The following is a 20,538-nucleotide window of genomic DNA, read 5'->3' on the forward strand; positions in this document are numbered from 1 at the left end:
AAATATCCAGCATACCTGAATGTAACTCACCTTGAGCTACTACAGAAAAAGGTGTGAGCAAAATCCAAATAAATAAAATAAATAAATAAATAAGAGCATACAGAGTTAAAAAAAATTATAGAATTGTACTAAACATGAAAGCTACCTCAGCCATATTTTAAATAGGTTTACCTGATACAGCAACGTTTTTGATGTCAACAATAAATATATACAGTGGGGGAAATAAGTATTTGATCCCTTGCTGATTTTGTAAGTTTGCCCACTGACAAAGACATGAGCAGCCCATAATTGAAGGGTAGGTTATTGGTAACAGTGAGAGATAGCACATCACAAATTAAATCCGGAAAATCACATTGTGGAAAGTATATGAATTTATTTGCATTCTGCAGAGGGAAATAAGTATTTAATCCCTCTGGCAAACAAGACCTAATACTTGGTGGCAAAACCCTTGTTGGCAAGCACAGCGGTCAGACGTCTTCTGTAGTTGATGATGAGGTTTGCACACATGTCAGGAGGAATTTTGGTCCACTCCTCTTTGCAGATCATCTCTAAATCATTAAGAGTTCTGGGCTGTCGCTTGGCAACTCGCAGCTTCAGCTCCCTCCATAAGTTTTCAATGGGATTAAGGTCTGGTGACTGGCTAGGCCACTCCATGACCCTAATGTGCTTCTTCCTGAGCCACTCCTTTGTTGCCTTGGCTGTATGTTTTGGGTCATTGTCGTGCTGGAAGACCCAGCCACGACCCATTTTTAAGGCCCTGGCGGAGGGAAGGAGGTTGTCACTCAGAATTGTACGGTACATGGCCCCATCCATTCTCCCATTGATGCGGTGAAGTAGTCCTGTGCCCTTAGCAGAGAAACACCCCCAAAACATAACATTTCCACCTCCATGCTTGACAGTGGGGACGGTGTTCTTTGGGTCATAGGCAGCATTTCTCTTCCTCCAAACACGGCGAGTTGAGTTCATGCCAAAGAGCTCAATTTTTGTCTCATCTGACCACAGCACCTTCTCCCAATCACTCTCGGCATCATCCAGGTGTTCACTGGCAAACTTCAGACGAGCCGTCACATGTGCCTTCCGGAGCAGGGGGACCTTGCGGGCACTGCAGGATTGCAATCCGTTATGTCGTAATGTGTTACCAATGGTTTTCGTGGTGACAGTGGTCCCAGCTGCCTTGAGATCATTGACAAGTTCCCCCCTTGTAGTTGTAGGCTGATTTCTAACCTTCCTCATGATCAAGGATACCCCACGAGGTGAGATTTTGCGTGGAGCCCCAGATCTTTGTCGATTGACAGTCATTTTGTACTTCTTCCATTTTCTTACTATGGCACCAACAGTTGTCTCCTTCTCGCCCAGCGTCTTACTGATGGTTTTGTAGCCCATTCCAGCCTTGTGCAGGTGTATGATCTTGTCCCTGACATCCTTAGACAGCTCCTTGCTCTTGGCCATTTTGTAGAGGTTAGAGTCTGACTGATTCACTGAGTCTGTGGACAGGTGTCTTTCATACAGGTGACCATTGCCGACAGCTGTCTGTCATGCAGGTAACGAGTTGATTTGGAGCATCTACCTGGTCTGTAGGGGCCAGATCTCTTACTGGTTGTTGGGGGATCAAATACTTATTTCCCTCTGCAGAATGCAAATAAATTCATATACTTTCCACAATGTGATTTTCCGGATTTAATTTGTGATATGCTATCTCTCACTGTTACCAATAACCTACCCTTCAATTATGGGCTGCTCATGTGTTTGTCAGTGGGCAAACTTACAAAATCAGCAAGGGATCAAATACTTATTTCCCCCACTGTACATCTTTTTCAAATGTTTTAAAAACAGAAAAAAAAAACTTTCATATCAACATCTTTTTGGGGGGTTAGAACTGTTTGTAACTGTAAAAAGAAAGCAAATCTCTTCCTACAATAAATGAATTTCCATTTCCACAGTAGTATTACTCATGCATTTTGTATTATGCATTTGTAAATTACCTGCTTTCAATACTTCAAAAACAAAGTCAGCATTTAATATATATTTCTTGAAAACTGTAACAGAAAATTTATATAATTCAAACTTCAAACAGTACTAATCATTATGTGACATATACAAGTTATTTATGAGTAAAATATTAATATGATCAATTATCTGTTTTACTAAACCATGATAGGTGACCAAAGAAAACATATATTTAGCATCACTCTATGCAGTGTTCCACATGAAAATGTTTACTTTTACTGACTTATTTTTTAAAAAACTGACACAGGTTTTACCACTGCCATTTTGTACACAGCTGAACTTATGACACAATTTACCCATTTGAGCGGAGATACAGCCCCTCACTGTCTGAATAGTGCAGCTTTGGAAAAGCCAGAGCCTACAGCAATAGAGAGAGCCCCCACTATGGGCTACATTCTATATATGGCACCTGAAAATTCTGCGTAGAAAAGAAATGCATCTAGGCATATTCTCTAAAGCATGCCTATATTTTATAAAATGTAGGCTTAGATTTCCACACAATATATAGAATATGCCGAGCGCCTCTCCATGTGACCACATTTAGTCACGGCCATTTACACCATGTTTTACTTGGTGTAACTCCCAATGCCTTAGGCGCAGAGCGGGTGTATTCTATAACAAAGTGCATAGAGTTTAGAAATGCCTATGCCCTGGATCATGGCCACACCCCCTTTCAACTATACGACTTAGAATTTAAGCGCACCACATTACAGAATACGCTTAGCAAGCTGTGCATGTATATCTTAATTAATGCCAATTGGTGCTAATTGCTTAACATCCAATTGACAGTGCTGATTTGCCAGTTAACCAATTTATGTACACTGTATCTTTACATACTGTGTCCTCTATTCATGCCACACAAACGATCTCATTATTTCATCATTAAATTTCTCTTCATTCTCGATGTTTTATTATGATTACTTTTATTGTGTGCTCTAGACCTTTGTCATTTAGTTACCGTGTTTTATATTTTAAGCGTTAAAAAGAAATATAGTATCTTATTGCTTGTTATTGCAATTGTCCCTCATCATCGTGTATTTATACTTTTATATTTGTTTTGATTTTTATTATGATTTCTATTTTTCAGTGATTAAGATGTTTTTATTATTTCTTATATTCACATAGACTCCTGAAGAAGGCACTTTACGTGCCAAAACAGGGTACCTTGTAGAGTCCTTCCTCAATAAACCTCACATTTCAAATATTGGATATCTTCGATCTGTTTTTTGAAGAGCCTAGTTTCGTTCCCACTCCTTTCTTATTTAGAAACAATTGCAATGTCAGCACACAAACTTATAAATAACCCAAATGGCATATAAAATGCTTTCACACCTATTTTCCCCAACCTTTTGGTTGGCGGCAGTTCACTTTAAAATGTTATTAGGTGAAGGATGGTTGTTGATAAACATAGTTCAGTTTTCCAGAAAGACTCACTGGACTCACATTACAATCTATCTTCATACTAGGACAATGCTTTGAAGTTAATGCCGAACAATTCTGCTTTTGCTATGTTAAATCCTATTCAGTCTATCGTTTATTCATTTACTATACCGTTTCAAATTGTATTCACAAAACAGAACGGTTTACATATTAATATAAAAATCGTAATAAAAACAAACATAAAAGAACTCAATCGATTTGATAGGAAAGCAAGCTAAAACAACCATTCTAAAAATAGGAAACACCAATGCTTACTGAACAGCCATTCATAACAAGTACATGAACTAAACATATAATTTAGCCAAATCCCAGTTATAGCAGGGTTTTGCGCTATTGCCCACTTCATATATTTTATAGTTAATATGCTGCTGAATAGTAGAACCACCTAGTTAGGTAATTACATTTGCTGATGACACAAAGTTATTCAAAGTTGTTCAATCACAAAAAGATTTGTAAAAAATTGCAATAGGACCTTACGAAACTGGGCATCCAAATAGCAGATGACATTTAATGTGAGCAAGTGCAAAGTGATGAATGTGGGACCCAAACTATAGCGATGTGATGCAAGGTTCCACATTAGGAGTCACCACCCAGAAAAAGGATCTAGGTATCGTTGTTGATGATACGTTGAAACCCTTTGTTCAGTGTGCAGCGGCAGTTTAGAAAGCAATTAGAATGTTAGGAATTAGGAAAGGAGTGGAAAAAGTGTGAATGTTTTAATGCCATTGTATCACTCCATGGTGCGACCGCATCTTGAATACTGTGTGCAATTCTGGTCACCCCGTCTCAAAAAAGATATAGAAGAATTTAGAAAAAATACAGAGAAGGGAAACAAAAATGATAAAGGGGACGGGACAACTTCGCTATAAAGAAAGGCTAAAGCGGCTATGGCTCTTCAGCTTGGAGAAGAGACAACTGAGGGGAGATATGACAAGAGGTCTATAATATACTGAGTGGAGTGGAACAGGTAGATGTAAATTGCTTGCTTACGGTTTCTAAAAATAATAGGACTAGGGGGCATGCAATAAAGCTACTAAATAGTACATTTAAAATAAATTTGAGAAAATATTTCTTCACTCAAGTAATAAAACTCTAGAATTCATTGTCAGAAAATATGGTAAAAGCAGTTGGCTTAGCAGAGTTTAAAAAAGGTTTGGATAATTTCCTAAAAGAAAAGTCCATAAGCCATTAGTAGGATGGACTTCGGAATATCCACTACTTATTCCTAAAATAAGTAGCATAAAATCTGTTTTACTGTGCTGGAAACCTGTTACTGTAGGTACTTGCGACCCGGATTGGCCACTGCTGGAAACAGGATACTGGGACTGATGGACCTTTGGTCTGTCCCAGTACTGCAATAGTTTAAACTTTCTAGAAAAATACATCCCAAATACATGGCATACTAAATCATCACAGATTGCTGTAATTAAGTTACTGTTTGTATAAAATCATCAGAATAATATGTCAATTCATAAGTTCAGCACTACATTGATAGTAAAGTGAACTGCACGTTAGCAGAATTGTTTTGGATTCCTAACTCAGGTACAGTATTCCCAAAATAGACTTGACATAACTCATTCATTTGGCTGCAATGCCTTTTTTATTGGTCAAAGATACAAATTATCCAACAATGCAGTACATGAGCATGTGGTAATGCATAAAACAGGTATCATACATGGCCCTTTTTCATGACTGCTCAATTTTACACAACTTCTTCCTACTTTCTAATGATACCTTGAAAAAAACATACTTATAAATATTAAATTTGATTTTTTTCTATATTTCACAGCTCTAAACTCATCAATGACTGAGATATGGAAAAGTGTCTCTTGCTATTTTGGCTAGACTGTCATTCCTCTGCAAAATTCAGGGTGTACAGTATGGCTTTCTTTTTGCATTCAAAGATCTCCATAATCTTTGCTTAGAAGAATAAACAGCTGCTGGAAATAGATCTGCATGGTGATGTATGCAGCCAGTTATCCAATAAAACTGTCATCAACAAAACTCAGTTCAAAAGCCATATTTTTTCTTTAGATTTTCAATGGAACTGTTTTCAAGTCCTGACTTTTCAATATGACCAAACAAAGCATGTACAGCTAAAGAAAAACAGAAAAACGTTAGTTTGTAAATTTCTTTGTTCAGATAACATTAAAACAATATAACTAGGTCAATCACTAGGTTAAAACATTTGTTTTTATGTTAGCACTGCTACATACATACCATTTAAATGACCATTTAAATTATATTCAAATAAAACATAATAGTCCCTTTGGGAAAAATACTGGAACCATACAGCCACCAGAAGGCAAGGATGACAAGTCATAATCATCAAAATTACATGACTTGGGGCTAAATCATGTAGATAGAATTTCTGAAAAGCAGAATGTTTTGAGTATTATTTTCTGTTCATGTAGTCTGCCACACTTAAATCTCTTGTACTGGAACCAAAATCCACAATGCCTTGCACTTTGTAAGGACAATTGTACTTATACAGTTCCAGATAAGAATTTGAGTACAAATTAAGGGCACAAATCTTGAGAAGTATAATCCAGAAACTAGAGGCCGAATGAAACAGACCTGAAATCTGGGTTTGGGTTTCAGCAGAAACTGTAGCATTGCCCCCCCCCCCCCCCCTCCTCCTCAGCTATTGCAAGCCCGTCCTCCCCAAGTGAAAATCCATTCTCCCCTGGGGCCACCTACCAGCTATCCCATGGTATCCAGATAGCCATGCTTTCAGTGCCACTATCTAGATATCTCTTGGTATAACTTGTCTCTCTGCACTACATCTGCCCTCGGACTATCCTGACACTATCCAGAAAGTGCTGAGGCAGTCTGTAGCAGCACTCTTCAGACAGCGTCATTGAATATCTGTCTCAGCAACATTTACCTGGGTAGCAGCTCTTGCTACCCAGATAAATATTTTAAATATTAACTGCAATATGGATGGAATGAAAACTAAGCAATACTAATTTCTTACAGGTGTCAAACCTGCCACAGTGTAAGTATGAGCCATAAAGGGATAGTCTTTCATTAAGATAAAGATGCTACATGAAAGATTATAAATAAGATGACGACAAATTACAAATAAGAATTAGACCCATTTGTGTTCACTGTTTCATGTCACCATAAAGATATTCAAGTAAACATGTTACTTACTTTTCTTTTCAGACTCCGACATAAACATTATTGCAATATCAAATCTTTTCAATTCAGATAGTTTTTGTAGGATTTCAAAGATAAGAGATGATTCCTGATTCCTAAAATATTAGAGAGACATCAGTGCTAAGTCAGGAAGAAATCAAGAGCATTTTTCCCACTTTCACAGCAATTACAGTATAAAAAATATTTATAATGAAGAAATTCAAGTGGAAGGCAAACAGAATAGGCACAGTCCGGATTGACACAAGGTATTAGATGTCGTAAATGAACCTTAAGCCTTATGCCCACCTCAATTATCATTCATGCCCCTAGGCCCACCCTCTGAGATTTTCACAAACACAACAATTATGATTATTGCAACATTACCTATCACTAACCAGTGCTGTAAAAAGGCATAGAAGGATGCTATACTTTTAAGTATTAAACTTCTTTTTGTATATACATACATAATGAGGGCAATTTCCAAATGATATTTACTTGAGTAAATGGTTATTTATTCAAGTAAATGATCTATTGAAAACTGTGCCTCCCCCTCCTTCAGGGGGTCAAGATTCATGATGATAGTTCTTTGAGTTGTAAGACATACTGTTTTGCTTTGACTGCAGCTGCTTTTTGCTTTCTCCTCGAAAGCTGTTTCTTCAGGTGAATACCCAATTTACTTAATGGTTAAGCTGGCCCTGGAAGCCCAGGCCAAATATATTCCGTGTAATAAAAAAGGAGGGAGAAAGACCAAATGACAGCCGGCATGGTTAAAAAGTGAGGTGACGGAAGCTATTAGAGCTAAAAGAAAATCCTTCATAAAATGGATGAAGGAACAGACTGAAAATAATAAGAACCAGCATAAGGAATGTCAAGTCAAATGCAAAGCGCTGATAAGGAAGGCAAAGAGGGTGTTAATCTGATCGTGAGCCCTTGTGCCTAGGCCGAGACCTATGAAGGATCTTGGCCAAGGCCTAGGGTAGACCAAACAGGCACTATGCAGAAAGTCGGGCCACGAAGCCCCGCACACTCAAGGAAATCAGCAAGCAACATCAGAAAAGGGAAACAGACCACTCATGCGGGCCACAAGGTCGATCGGGAACCTACTCGTACAGAGTCCAAGCATACGGGCCGCAAGGCCGAACTGGAACCAAATCATAAACTAGGGAAGGGAAAAGAACAAAGAGAAGTCCCAGAAGGGACTGGAGCTCAGGCGGCGCACACAGCGCCAGGCAGAGACACAAAGGGAAGGACATCAGAGCAAACTGGCAGATACAGACAAAAACCAGAGGGAGAGAATACAAACGGCTACACAGTAACCCAGGTAGTGGAAGGCAGTGCCTACAGGGGAAAAAGGGTAAGGCAGGGTCAGAGCAGGACACTATAGACTCACGGAACCTAAAGGGGCAAAGCTCCACAGAAATGGCGGAACAGGAAAAGACACTGAAGAAAAGGGCTGCTAGAATCCAACCGGCGGAGGAGAGCCAGAACCCATCAGAGCCAAAACAAACATAGCAGGCCAAGGGCACAAGCAGACAGAAAGAAAAGGCAGCTTCTAACTAACTAAACCAAGAAAGGGGGGCAGCGCTCCCTAGAGCCAAATAACAAACACAGGACACCAAGAGTAAAAGCAGAACACAGGGAAGGACTGCCTTCAAATACACAAACAAGAAAAGGGCCAAAGCCCACAGGAACCAAATAACAAATGAGCAAAAGCAGACTACAGAGAAAGGCTGCTTTCAAATATAAGGACAGGAAAGAAGCAGGGTTCACAAGAGTACAGAAAGGGTAAAAGCAGACAACAGAGAAAGGCTGCCTAAAAGAGGCAGGGCTGACCACAGACACAAATAATAAACACTGCACACAACCAGTTAAAACAGATACTGAGAAAGGCTGCCTAAGAGGTAGGGCTTCACAAGAGCCAAATACCAAGCACTGTACACAAAGGGTTAAAGCAGGGTAGAGGGAAGACTAAACAAACAAAGAAGGAACAGCTTACCACAAGAAGTCAACACCACAGCCTGGAAGGGAGAAGCGAGGCAGAGGAGAAACAACAGACCCAGCTGCACTGCAGTGACATAATCAGGGGAAAAGCTAGCTGTAGCCAGCACACACATAAACCACAGACAAAGGGAAGCACGTGCAAACTACAGAGAATACACCCTGTGCCACGAGCACAGGCTAAGCAAGAGAACGAGAGCTCACAGCTGCAAGGGATAACGCTAGAGTGTCCGCTGTAGGAAAAAGTAAGTTTAAATAAGGTCTGATGTCTGCTGCCTCAGACGTCAGCTCAATTCCTGACAGGCCAATCAGAAGCAAGTCCCAGTCATTCCCCTGCCTGTCTCAGTAGAATCATAACAGAGGGACTTTAAAAAAAAAAAAAAAGATTGCGTTGGAGGCCAAAACATATAGTAAAAATTGTTTTAGGTATATTAAAAGCAATAAGCCAGCAAAATAATAGGTTGGACCACTAGATGACCGAGGGGTATATAGGGTGGTCAGGGAAGAGAAAGACATAGTAGAGAGATTAAATGAATTCTTTGTTTTGGTCTTCATGGAGAAAGATTTGGGAGTGATACCAGTGCCAGAAATGGTATTCAAAGTACTAAGGAGCACACAATGAAGCTACTAATTAGTAAATTTAAAACAAAGTTGAGAAAATATTTCTTCACTCAATGGGTAATTAAACTCTGGAATTCACTGCCAGAAAATGTGTCAAAAGCGGTTAGCTAGCAGGGTTTAAAAAAAGGTTTGGACACATTCGTACAAGAAAAATCTGTAAGTGAAACGGCCTTGGGAAAATCCACTGCTTATTCTTGCTAGGTACTTGTGACCAGGATTGGACACTGCTGGAAACAGGATATTGGGCTTCATACACATTTGGTCAAATCCCAGTTTGGCTATACTTATGAGACAAATCAGTCAAGGTTTCGGACCTGGAATTTTTTTTCCACTTTGTAAGTATAATTTGAATAAAACAAATAAAATCAAGGCTGCTAACTGTAAAAACAATTAGCAAAGAGAATAATTCAAAAGCAAACATATGCATTCCTATATTACATTTATATTTTAATCTGGTTAATTAAATTGTTCATATAAAAACAATCTGATACAGCAGTACACTGCAACACTTTAAACTAAGTCGAGCAGTGATGATGTAAGTGTTTGAGTAGACAGCTGCATGTGGACAAAAATTTCACCCATCCCTGCCGGAATCTAACCTATCCCCGACCGTCCCCACTGTCATCTCTTCAATCCCTGCCCGTCCTGCAAGTAATCTCCTCTATCCACGCCCATCCCCTGTGCTAAAATAACCCAACTTGTGGTAAAGTAACTCATCTTAACAGTAGCCCATGTTGATAACTTCCCCCTCTCAGTGCTTATGGGGATTTTAAGGCTATCAACCATACCCATTAATTTTTTAATTGCTATCTATGACAAAAGGAAAGGATAAGTAGGCTGACCTGGCACTATACTTTCCATGGGAACCCCACAGGATTCCCGCTAACCTCATTCCTGTGCAGCTCTCTAGTTGAGAACAGCATTGCTTTGCCGAGCCCCTGGGTGCAGCAAGGGTGCAATAAGCTTTTGAACAGTTCAAAAGCTGAAAAAAAACTGTTTTTTTCAGTTAAAAACTGAAAAAAAGGGAATTAAAATATAAAAAGAAGTCCTATATTATACAAATGATTTTATTTGTTGGGGTTCTGATGATTTCAACAGTGGGACACAGCCTGCGAGCATTCTTAGATATCATTCATTATCTGAGATTCCCTAATTAACTATTAAATTGAATGCAATACTTTTAGCTTAAATTTTTAGCTACATGGGTTAGTTGTTGAATCTCAAAAAATTAAATTGTTTGTCACAGGAACTATTTTGCCCAAGCATCAGAGATTTGTTAAAGCAAGGCTAGTGCAGTGATGAAACTCATTTCTCTCACCATCAGCTTGTTATTAGCTGCTATCTTCACTCAACATTAATTAAACTCTGGAATTTGTTGCCAAAGAATGTAGTAAAAGCAGTTAGATTAGTGAGGTTTTAAAAAAGAGGTTTGGATAGCTTCCTAAAGAGTCCATAAGCCATTATTAAAATGGACTTAGGGAAAATCCACTGCTTATCTCTAGGATAAAAAGCATAAAATGTATTGTACTATTTTGGAATCTTGCCAGGTACTTTTAACCTGGATTAGCCACTGTTGGCAACAGGATGCTGGGTTCGATGGACCTTCGGTCTGTCCCAGTATGGCAATACTTATGTACTTATGCTTAAGTTTTCTGCATCACTTCCTATCAACCCTCAGCATGTGCTGGCTTTTCCTCCTCTTGCCCCTTCAGTCCTGGCCCATAAGCAGCTCACATTTATTTTGATTTTAGCCCAATGTGCAGGGCTGGCTCTTCCTTTTCTTGTCACACATACAGGATTAGCCATTTTCCTGTCCCTTGGCTACCTCCTTTTGCTGGCTCCGTATGCAGTTGGGTTTTCAATTTATTTTTGGCCTGTGTGTAAAGAAAATTCTTTAGACCTGGGTGAAGTGACTGTTGTGAGGTCTCTTTAGCTGCAGACCAGTGTGGTCGCAGTGCTTGCAGTGGCCTAAATACTGTTCTGACAAGCATATATACTGATAAATTATAATCCTATTGAAGGCAAATATTCTACTGGTTAAAGCACTGAAATAGAAGTATGCCTGTGGCGAGTTCAGATTCTCTTAACGACTGACTCAGAAGTACACATGCTATTTATTTGTACTTCAGTTAAATCAGTTACAGCTGAGTAATAATGACATTGCTCCGTTGTCTATAACCTGTACAGAAGTTTCATTAATATGGAATCCAGAATACAATACAACACAAATTTGAGCAGGACACTAAAATAAGCATGAATGGCACTACAAATATTGGAAAGGTTATCCCCATCAAAGATGGTTAAATGCATGCTTCAGAAGTATGAAACTTTAACAAGTTATAAAAAACACCATATAAACCTCAATTATTGTTACAGTTATGATAAAAACATGACAAGCCTGAACTCCACTTAGTAAGAAATATGCAACTACTGAACAAGAAAAAAAGAAAGCCTCTACTTACACAGTATATGATTCCAGCAGAATTTTCAAAATCTGGTTAAATACATCTGGTTCAAAAAAGTTTTGGAATAGTTTGGGGTAAAATGAAGGATCAATTTGCTTTGGAAAAGACAAAAAAAAGTGTCTCATTTACATAGTACACAAATTAAACAATGAGGAAAATGTACAGTATCAAAGTATCTATAATTTTACTCTAAAGTAACAAAAAGCTTAGTTACTCTTGTACTGAAAGTAACAACATAAAATGCACCATACTAGGTAAGACCAAGGGTTCATCAATTCCTGAATGTTCTCTTCAAGAATGTTCAATTCAGTTCATAACCTGGATGCCAAATAACAGATGTTATACTTTTACAATATAGTGAGGATACTTACCTGTAGCAGGTATTCTCAGAGGACAGCAGGCCTTATATTTTCACAGATGGGCAACACGGGACCGCATTGCCGGAGTGGAGCTTGTTATAAACTTAAAAATAGCTCTCTGAGTGCAAGACATGCTCCACTGCGCGACTGCTTTCTTGCCCACCGCGAGAGCGCAGGACCAGCAGTACAATATAAAGCATAACAAAAAGAAGACAACTCCAAGGGAAGGTGGTAGGGTATGTGAGAATATAAGGTCTGCTGTCCTCGGAGAAAACCTGCTACAGGTAAGTATCTAAGCTTTCTTCAAGGACAAGCAGGCCTATAATTCTCACAGATGGGAATCCCTAGCTACCAGACTCACTAAAAACCACCAGTGGTCAACTGGACCTCGCAATGGTGAGGACAAAACTACATACAATCTGAGTGAGAGTACAGCCTGGAGCAGAACAAAACGGGCCTAGGAAGGTGGAGTTGGACTCTAGACTCCAAACAAATTCTGCAGAACTATCTTGTCCAAACTGACCTTCGGGTATACTGCTCAATGCAGTAATGAGATGTGAATGTGTGGAATAAAGACCACGTCACAGCCAGAGGCTGATCTCAGATGGGCTACCGATGCAACCATGGCTCTGACATTGTAAGCCCTGACATGACCCTCAAGGGTCACCCAGCCTGGGCATAAGTTAAAGAAATACAATCTGTCAGCCAATTGGATAGGGTGCATTTTCCCTATGGTGACCCCCCATCTTGTTGGGATCAAAAGAAAAAAGTTGGGTGGTGTGTGTAGGGCCTAGTCCGCTCCAAGTAAAAGGTCAATACTCGCTTGCTGTCCAAGGTGTGCAGTGCACTTTCGCCAGGATGGGCATGAGGTCGGGGGAAGAATGTTGGCAAGACAATCTGGAGTGGAGGAGTGGCCTAGTGGTTAGGGTGGTGGACTTTGGTCCTGGGGAACTGAGGAACTGAGTTCAATTCCCACTTCAGGCACAGGCAGCTCCTTGTGACTCTGGGCAAGTCACTTAACCCTCCATTGCCCCATGTAAGCCGCATTGAGCCTGCCATGAGTGGGAAAGCGCGGGGTACAAATGTAACAACAACAACAACAACAATCAACTGGTTCAGATGGAAGTCTGACACAACTTTAGGTAGAAACTTAGGAAGTGTGCAGAAGACACTGACCCTGCGAGTTGAAGTAACAGCCACCAAAAATATGACCTTCCAGATCAAGTACTTCAGATAACAGGAATCAAGTGGCTCAAAAGGCGCTTTCATCAGCTGGGTGAGGACGAGGAGGTCCTATGACACAGGTGGAGATTTGTCAGGAGGATTTTTCAACAGCAAACCTCTCTTGAAGCAAACAATTAGAGGCTTTCCAGATTTGGGCTTACCATCTACACGTTGATAAGAACTAATTGCACTGAGGTGAACCCTTACGGAGTTGGTCTTGAGACCAGACTCAGAGAGGTGCAGAAGGTATTCAGTAGGTCTGTGTAGGGCAGGAAATAGGATCTGGGGCCTTGCCCTCACACCATATGGAAAACCTCCTCCACTTAAACGGAGTAACACCTTTCAGTGGAATATTTTCTGGAAGCCAGCAAGACACTGGAGACACCCTTTGGAAAATGCAAGGAACCAAATTCTAAGCTCTCAACATCCAGGCTATGAGGGCCAGAGACCAGAGTTTGGGATGCAGAAGTGATCCCTCGTTCTGAGCGATGTGGGTCAGAAAACACTCCAATCTCCGTGGCTCTTCGGAGGATAACTCCAGAAGAAGAGGGAACCAGATCTGCCGGGGCCAGTAAGAAGCGATCAAGATCATCAAGTTTATTAGAACTTTATATCCTGCCCAACAGCGAGCTATCTGGGCAGTGTACAGTCTAAAAGAAAGAGAGATAGGAACTGACATACAAAACTAACATGAAACAAAAGGCCTCAGGTTAGAACTACAATATAGATAAGAGAGAGGGGTAATAAGGAAAAGAACAAAAGGTAGGTCTGAGTACCAGGTATCCGTAGCCTTATCAGTGGAAGAGTTAGGTATAGGTATCTTGAAAAAGAAAAGTTCTGAGCTCTTTTTTTGAAGAGGGGAAGGTAATCTGTCTTAAGTGAGTGGGCAGAGAATATAGGGCCTTGGAAAAGAAAACATTGTGTGTTGACTATGCTCATCTTAGAGTTCACAATGTGATAGAATTGATTGATTAATTGATGAAATTTCTTTGTGATCTGCAGGGTTAATGGGGCACAGAATTTGGATGTTGTCTGCGTATACAAACATCGTCAGATCTATTGATTGTGCTACAGTAAGAAGAGGTTCTAAGAAGATGTTAAAGAATATTGGGGAGAGAATAGATCCCTGAGGGACACCAGATGTAGAATGAAATGGTGCAGATGTAGTGTCTGCAGTGTGAACTGTATACTGACTGTTTGTAAGATAAGATTTGAACCATTGTTGGGCATTGTCAGTGATACTAATCGAGTGAATGCGAACAAGCAGGACTGTGTGGAAGATCATGGTCCTGCGGTCTTGCTCAAGTTTCAGCACAGTTTTTCCCACAAGAGGAATGGGATGATTCGTACACAGAAGTCCTGTCCCCCAATGAAGGAGGAAGGTATCCAACGCTAGTCTGTCATAGGCCTGGAACAGAACCGAGAGACTTTGTGAGCGTACTGAGTGGAAAAGAGATCCACTGAGGGGGTGCCCTATGCTCGAAGATGTCACGGGCAATGCCCAAGCTGAGGGACCACTCGTGAATTGCATGACCCTATGTCTGTTGAATTTTCACGCCAGGTAAGTGGCCGTGAGGAGCATCCCATACTGGTCCGCTCAATGCCACATCCAGACACAGGGGGCATGATCTGGAGCACCCCTGCTTGTTCATGTAGCACATAGCAACCTGACTGTTGAATGAGTACAATTTGGTTGTTCACCTAATCCCTGAAAGCCTTTATTTGTTGCATTTGTATCCCACATTTTCCCATCCATTTGCAGGCTCAATGTGGCTTACATAGTACCGTAAGGCTTCGCCTAGTCCAGTAGAGAAACAAATACAATGTAATGTTGAGGTCAAATAAGGTAGGTAAATACAGTGTAATGTCAAGGTCAGATAAGGTAGGTATGTTTCTGGTACAATAGGGTAGGATAAAGAGGGTTATATAATGTTCAGTACGATCTTTGGTTTTGCTGTGTTGCTGAGTTGAGGAATTTAAGTTGGGTCGATAGGGTACGCCTTTTTGAACAGATAGGTTTTTAGTGATTTCCTGAAGTTTAGGTGGTCGTGGGTTGTTTTCACAGCTTTTGGTAGTTCGTTCCATAGTTGTGTGCTTATGTAGGAGAAGCTGGATGCTTGGGTTGCTTTGTATTTGAGACCTTTGCAATTTGGATAGTGGAGGTTCATGTGTGATCGTTGGAGATCTGTTTCCCTGGCTAACCATGCACCTCAAGTGCACATCCTAGGCGAGATGCATTAGTAGTTAGCACTTTTGTGGGCTGTGGAATTTGAAATGGGAGTCCTAGAGTCAAATTGGATTGAATTGTCCACCAGAGTAGGGACTAAACCAGCTCTGGTGGAACTGGGATGACATCCTCTAGGTTCCACTGGGCAGTTCTTATGTGAAGACGTGTCAAGGGTGTCACATGAAAAGTAAAGGCCATGTGGCCCAACAACCTCAACATCTGCCGGGCTGTGACCTGCCGAGCTGCTTGGACTTGAGTGGTGAGGGCGACGAAAGCATCTGCCCACGCCAGAGGGAGAAAAGCCTGAGCTGGCTGAGTGTCTAGCAGGGTTCCAATGAACTCCAAATCGTTGGACAGGGAGCAGATGGGCCTTGGAGTACTTTAAAATGAACCATAGTAGGTTTAACAACCTAATAGTCATCTGTATGGACTCCTGAGCACTGTCCTGTGACATGCTGTTCATCAGTCAGTAGTTGAGATAGGGTTACACATGGACTCCCTAGTCTGCGTGACAACGCTGTGACTACTGCAAGACACTTGGTGAAAACCCTGGCAGCTGATGCAAGACCAAAAGGCAACACGCAATACTGGAATTGACCTATCCCCCAGCCAAAACCGAAGATACTTTCTGTGAGGAGAAATTATCGTGATAGGAGTATAAGCATCCTTTAAATCCAGAGAGCATAGCCAATCATTTTCCTGAAGCATGGAAAGCAGGGTACCAAGGGAAACTATCTTGAACTTTTCTCTGACCAGGAATCTGTTCAGGCCCCTCAGGTCTAGGATGGAACGCATCCCCCATTTTCATTTGCACAAGGAAGTACCTGGAATAGAATCCCTTCCCTTCTTCCCTTGGTGGAACAGGTTTGACCACATGGGCCTTGAGAAGAGTGGCGTGTTCCTCTGCAAGTACCTGTTTGTGTTGGGAGCTGAAGTGATGTGCTCTCTGTGGGCAATCTGGTGGTCTCTGAAGCCAATGCAGGGCATAACCAAGACAGACTATTTGAAGAATCCACCGGTCGGCGGTTATGGGACCACCTTTCTTGGAAAAACTTCAGCCTCCTCCTGATCAGCAAGTTGTCCGGGATAGTGACATTTACAGCAGCTATGCTCTGCTAGAGCCAGTCAAAAGCTTGCCCCCTGCTTTGACTGGGAAGCCGTCTGGGTCTTAGGTGCAAGCTCTGTTGACGAGAAGAAGCATGCTGGGGCTGAGCCTGCTGAGAAGAAAGGGTGGACTACACCTCTGCGAGTAATAAGCACTCCTTTTCAACTTGCTAAAAAGCTCCTAGAGGAGGAGGCGGGTGCAGAAGGCGCTTGGCGGAAGAATCGATGGTTATCAGTGTGCTTCTTGATGAGGTCAGCATTCTCCTCCACCTACTCTCCAAAATGTTTATCCCCCCCCCAGCACGTGGCATCTGCAAATGTCTGATGGACAGCCTGGTTCAAGTCAGAGATACAGAGCCATGAGTCTGCACAGAGATCCTAGAGGCAACATCAAAAGTGTCATAGGTGCCACTGGCCAAGAACTTACGACATGCCTTCTGCTGCTTGACCAGCTGGTGAACAGATTCAACCTGCTCTGGTGGGAAAGAGTCTGCTGGCTGCTTTTTCTTGAGTTTCTTTGGATGAAATAGACGCTTTCAGGATTATTTTCGAAAGAGAAGGACGCCCATCTTTCCACACAAATCGGAAGATGAGCATCCTTCTCCCAGGGTCACCCAAATCGGAATAATCGAAAGCCGATTTTGGGCGTCCCCAACTGCTTTCTGTAGTTCCCGGGACGTGTTGGAGGCGTAGCGAAGGCGGGACTTGGCCGTGCCTAACACATGGGCGTCCTTGACCCATAATCGAAAAAAGGGCGTCCCTGACGAGCACTTGGACAACTTTACTTGGTCCTTTTTTTGTTACAACCAAGCCACGAAAAGGTGCCCGAACTGACCAGATGACCACCAGAGGGAATCGGGGATGACCTCCCCTTACTCCCCCAGCGGTCACTAACCCCCTCCCACCCTCAAAAAAATAGTTGGGGCTATGGTAGTGGTGTACAGTTGTAGGTAGTGGGTTTTGGGGGGCTCAGCACACAAGGTAAGGGAGCTATGTACCTGGGAGCTTTTTCTGAAGTCCATTGCAGTACCCCCTAGGGTGCCCGGTTGGTGTCCTGGCATGTCAGGGCAACCAGCACACTACGAATGCTGGCTCCTCCTACAACCAAAGGGCTTGCATTTGGTCGTTTCTGAGATGGGAGTCCTTAGTTTCCATTATCACTGAAAATCAGAAACGACCAAGTCTAAGGACTACCATCTCTAGGGACGACCTAAACGTCAAGATTTGGGCGTCCCCGACCGTATTATCGAAACGAAAGATGGACGTCCATCTTGTTTTGATAATACAGGTTTCCCTGCCCCTTCACTGGGACATCCTGCGAGGATGTCCTCAGGAAAACTTGGGCGCCCCTTTCGATTATGCCTCTCTGTGTGTCTAAAATTTGCAAAATCACATTGCTATCTGGACACTTGTCCCACATATTTTATGAAAACATAAGTACATAAGTAATGCCACACTGGGAAAAGACCAAGGTTCCATCGAGCCCAGCATCCTGTCCACGACAGCGACCAATCCAGGCCAAGGGCACCTGGCAAGCTTCCCAAACGTACAAACATTCTATACATGTTATTCCTGGAATTGTGGATTTTTCCCAAGTCCATTTAGTAGTGGTTTATGGACTTGTCCTTTAGGAAACCGTCTAACCCCTTTTTAAACTCTGCCAAGCTAACCGCCTTCACCACGTTCTCCGGCAATAAATTCCAGAGTTTAATTATGCGTTGGGTGAAGATTGTTTAAAAAGAGGTCCTACTCCATTGGACTGAAGATTCTCTTGTTCTGGTACTTTCCCTAAAATCTTCTTTGAGATTATTTTGACACCAATATAGAAAGACCCTCTGTCTTCTAGAAGTGATACTTATAAAGATACTGGAGGCCTTAGGGAAAAAGCAGTTGGTAGCTGATTTGGATCATTCAGAATTGTTGCACACTTCGCAGTCTGGGTTCTGTGCTGATCACAGTACTGAAATCCTGTTGGTTACACTACTGAATAACATTACATACCTTAAGAGCAAAGGCCATAGAGCCCTTATCATGCAACTGGATCTTTCCAGTGCATTTGATTTAATCGATCATAAAATTCTGCTAGATATTTTGAGTGAGTTTGGTACAATCTAGAGGATTTATGGTCTTAAGATCTTATCGATGCAGGGAATGTCGTCTCGGGGGCTGGGGTAGATCGGATTTTGGCTCCTTTCTCACCGTGCAAGGCCGACGTGGTCTGTTCGGACAATTCACATCTCTTCCTGTCAAACAACATTCTGATCGCAGCATGTTTTTATCAACTGGTCTGGATGGGTATTATTACAGCCCTGCCGAACGCTGTTCAAACTACTCAACACCATCCCAGCATCAGGAAGCTACCTAAGACAAGCCTATCTTGGAAAGCCTACTCCAAGGACAACATCTAACCTAAAGTCCTTCAGAATAAGATATCCATGGACCATTTTGGACTCTATTTCCCTTACCCTTATTTCTTTTTTTACCTTATCCCTTCTATGCCATCTAATTTAACTGTATTTGAATAACCACTGGTCTGGCGACAGCCTTTTCAGTACATTGTAAGCCACTTTGAGCCTGCACACATGTGGGAAAAGGTGGGGTATAAATGTGCTAAATAAATAAATGTTATCAGAAAGTTGGGATCCTCCTTCAAGTGTGCCTCTGGGCTCTCCTCTGTCACCGGTACTAATGTGCTTCTATCCTCTCTGGGTAACTATTTGGAAAGGTAAGATTACTCCATCTACACACATGTAGATGACATAACTATAGTTTTTCCTGTTATTGCAGATTTAAAGGATATTTATAGCACAATTTCTTGATGCTTTTCAACTATTACTGAGTAGATGGCTGCGCATTACCTTAAGCTGAAGAAAAAACAAAATTTATGTTGTTAGGCATCAGGCAGAGTCACACCATGGATTTAAATCTTACAACTGATGGAGAATCTTATTCTTTAGACTGCTCAATTAAAATTCTGGGCATGGAGCTGGAATGTCTATCTATGGAATGTCAGGTTAATTCATAAGAAGATCGTTTTACATTATGAGAAAATTAAAAGGTATTCAAAAATATTTGATGGAAGATATGTTTAAATTAGTGGTACAATCTTTGGTGCTTAGACTATTGCAATATTACATACCTAGGGATAGCAAAACGATTATTGAGAAGAATTCAGATCATCCAAAACATGTCCATATGCATGATTTTTTTCTTTAAAAAAAAAAGCAGAAAGGATTACTTCTTATTTTATTAAACAAATCTATGTAAGCCACATTGAGCCTGCAAATAGGTGGGGGAATGTGGGATACAAATGCAATAAATAAATAAATAAATAAATAAATAGATAGAGGCTAGGGTCTTGTTTAAATTGAGATGCCTTCTATTTAAGATTATATCTGGATCAATTCCCCAATATATGATCTCTCTGGTAGGTTTCTCGACATTAAGATAATATTACAATACTCGCAGTTGATTTTCATTCTCCTTTTCTAGTTTCCAAGAGATTACTTCGAAGAAGCTGTTTAAGTCCTTATTCTCATAGCAGGGCAGCTAGTCTATGGAATTTTCTTCCACCTATATTAAAGCATACATTCAGTTATGCTGGTTTTAAAAAGAATTAAAAACTTCCTGTTTCATAAATATGTAGTAAGGAAATGAGCTATAGTAGTTGCAATTAAGTTGTTGTTTCTGATAGTTTATGAGAACTGTGAATCTGTGATTAGTAAGTAATACTTGAATTGCTTTTGTTACATCCTAGATTTTGTTTGTAATCTATAGTTGTAACCTGCTATGAACTCAGTTAATGATTTTAGTGGGCTATAAGCCAACTGTTACTGTGCACCAAGGTCTGCAAGTACAGACTTGTGTAGAACTGGTACGATTGGATACAGAAGATAAGCATAGAGGCCTGATATATCTTCTGCCCTAAAGAATCTAGGGTTCTAGCTTCTGT

At 41.1% G+C, this 20,538-nt stretch overlaps 1 protein-coding gene across 1 annotated transcript in view; it reads right to left on the bottom strand.

The window, feature by feature from the left end:
• Positions 1-5,028: 5,028 nt before the first annotated feature.
• Positions 5,029-20,538, bottom strand: part of RPAP3 (RNA polymerase II associated protein 3) — a 126,280-nt gene continuing 110,770 nt past the window's right edge. Inside the window, 3 exon segments of the mRNA XM_030216402.1 lie at positions 5,029-5,543; positions 6,604-6,704; positions 11,670-11,767. Coding sequence (XP_030072262.1) covers positions 5,458-5,543; positions 6,604-6,704; positions 11,670-11,767 — 285 coding nt within the window. The 3' untranslated portion in view covers positions 5,029-5,457.

This window comes from Microcaecilia unicolor, chromosome 10 (assembly GCF_901765095.1).
Source record: "Microcaecilia unicolor chromosome 10, aMicUni1.1, whole genome shotgun sequence".
In the NCBI taxonomy this organism is placed as follows: Eukaryota; Metazoa; Chordata; class Amphibia; order Gymnophiona; family Siphonopidae; genus Microcaecilia; species Microcaecilia unicolor.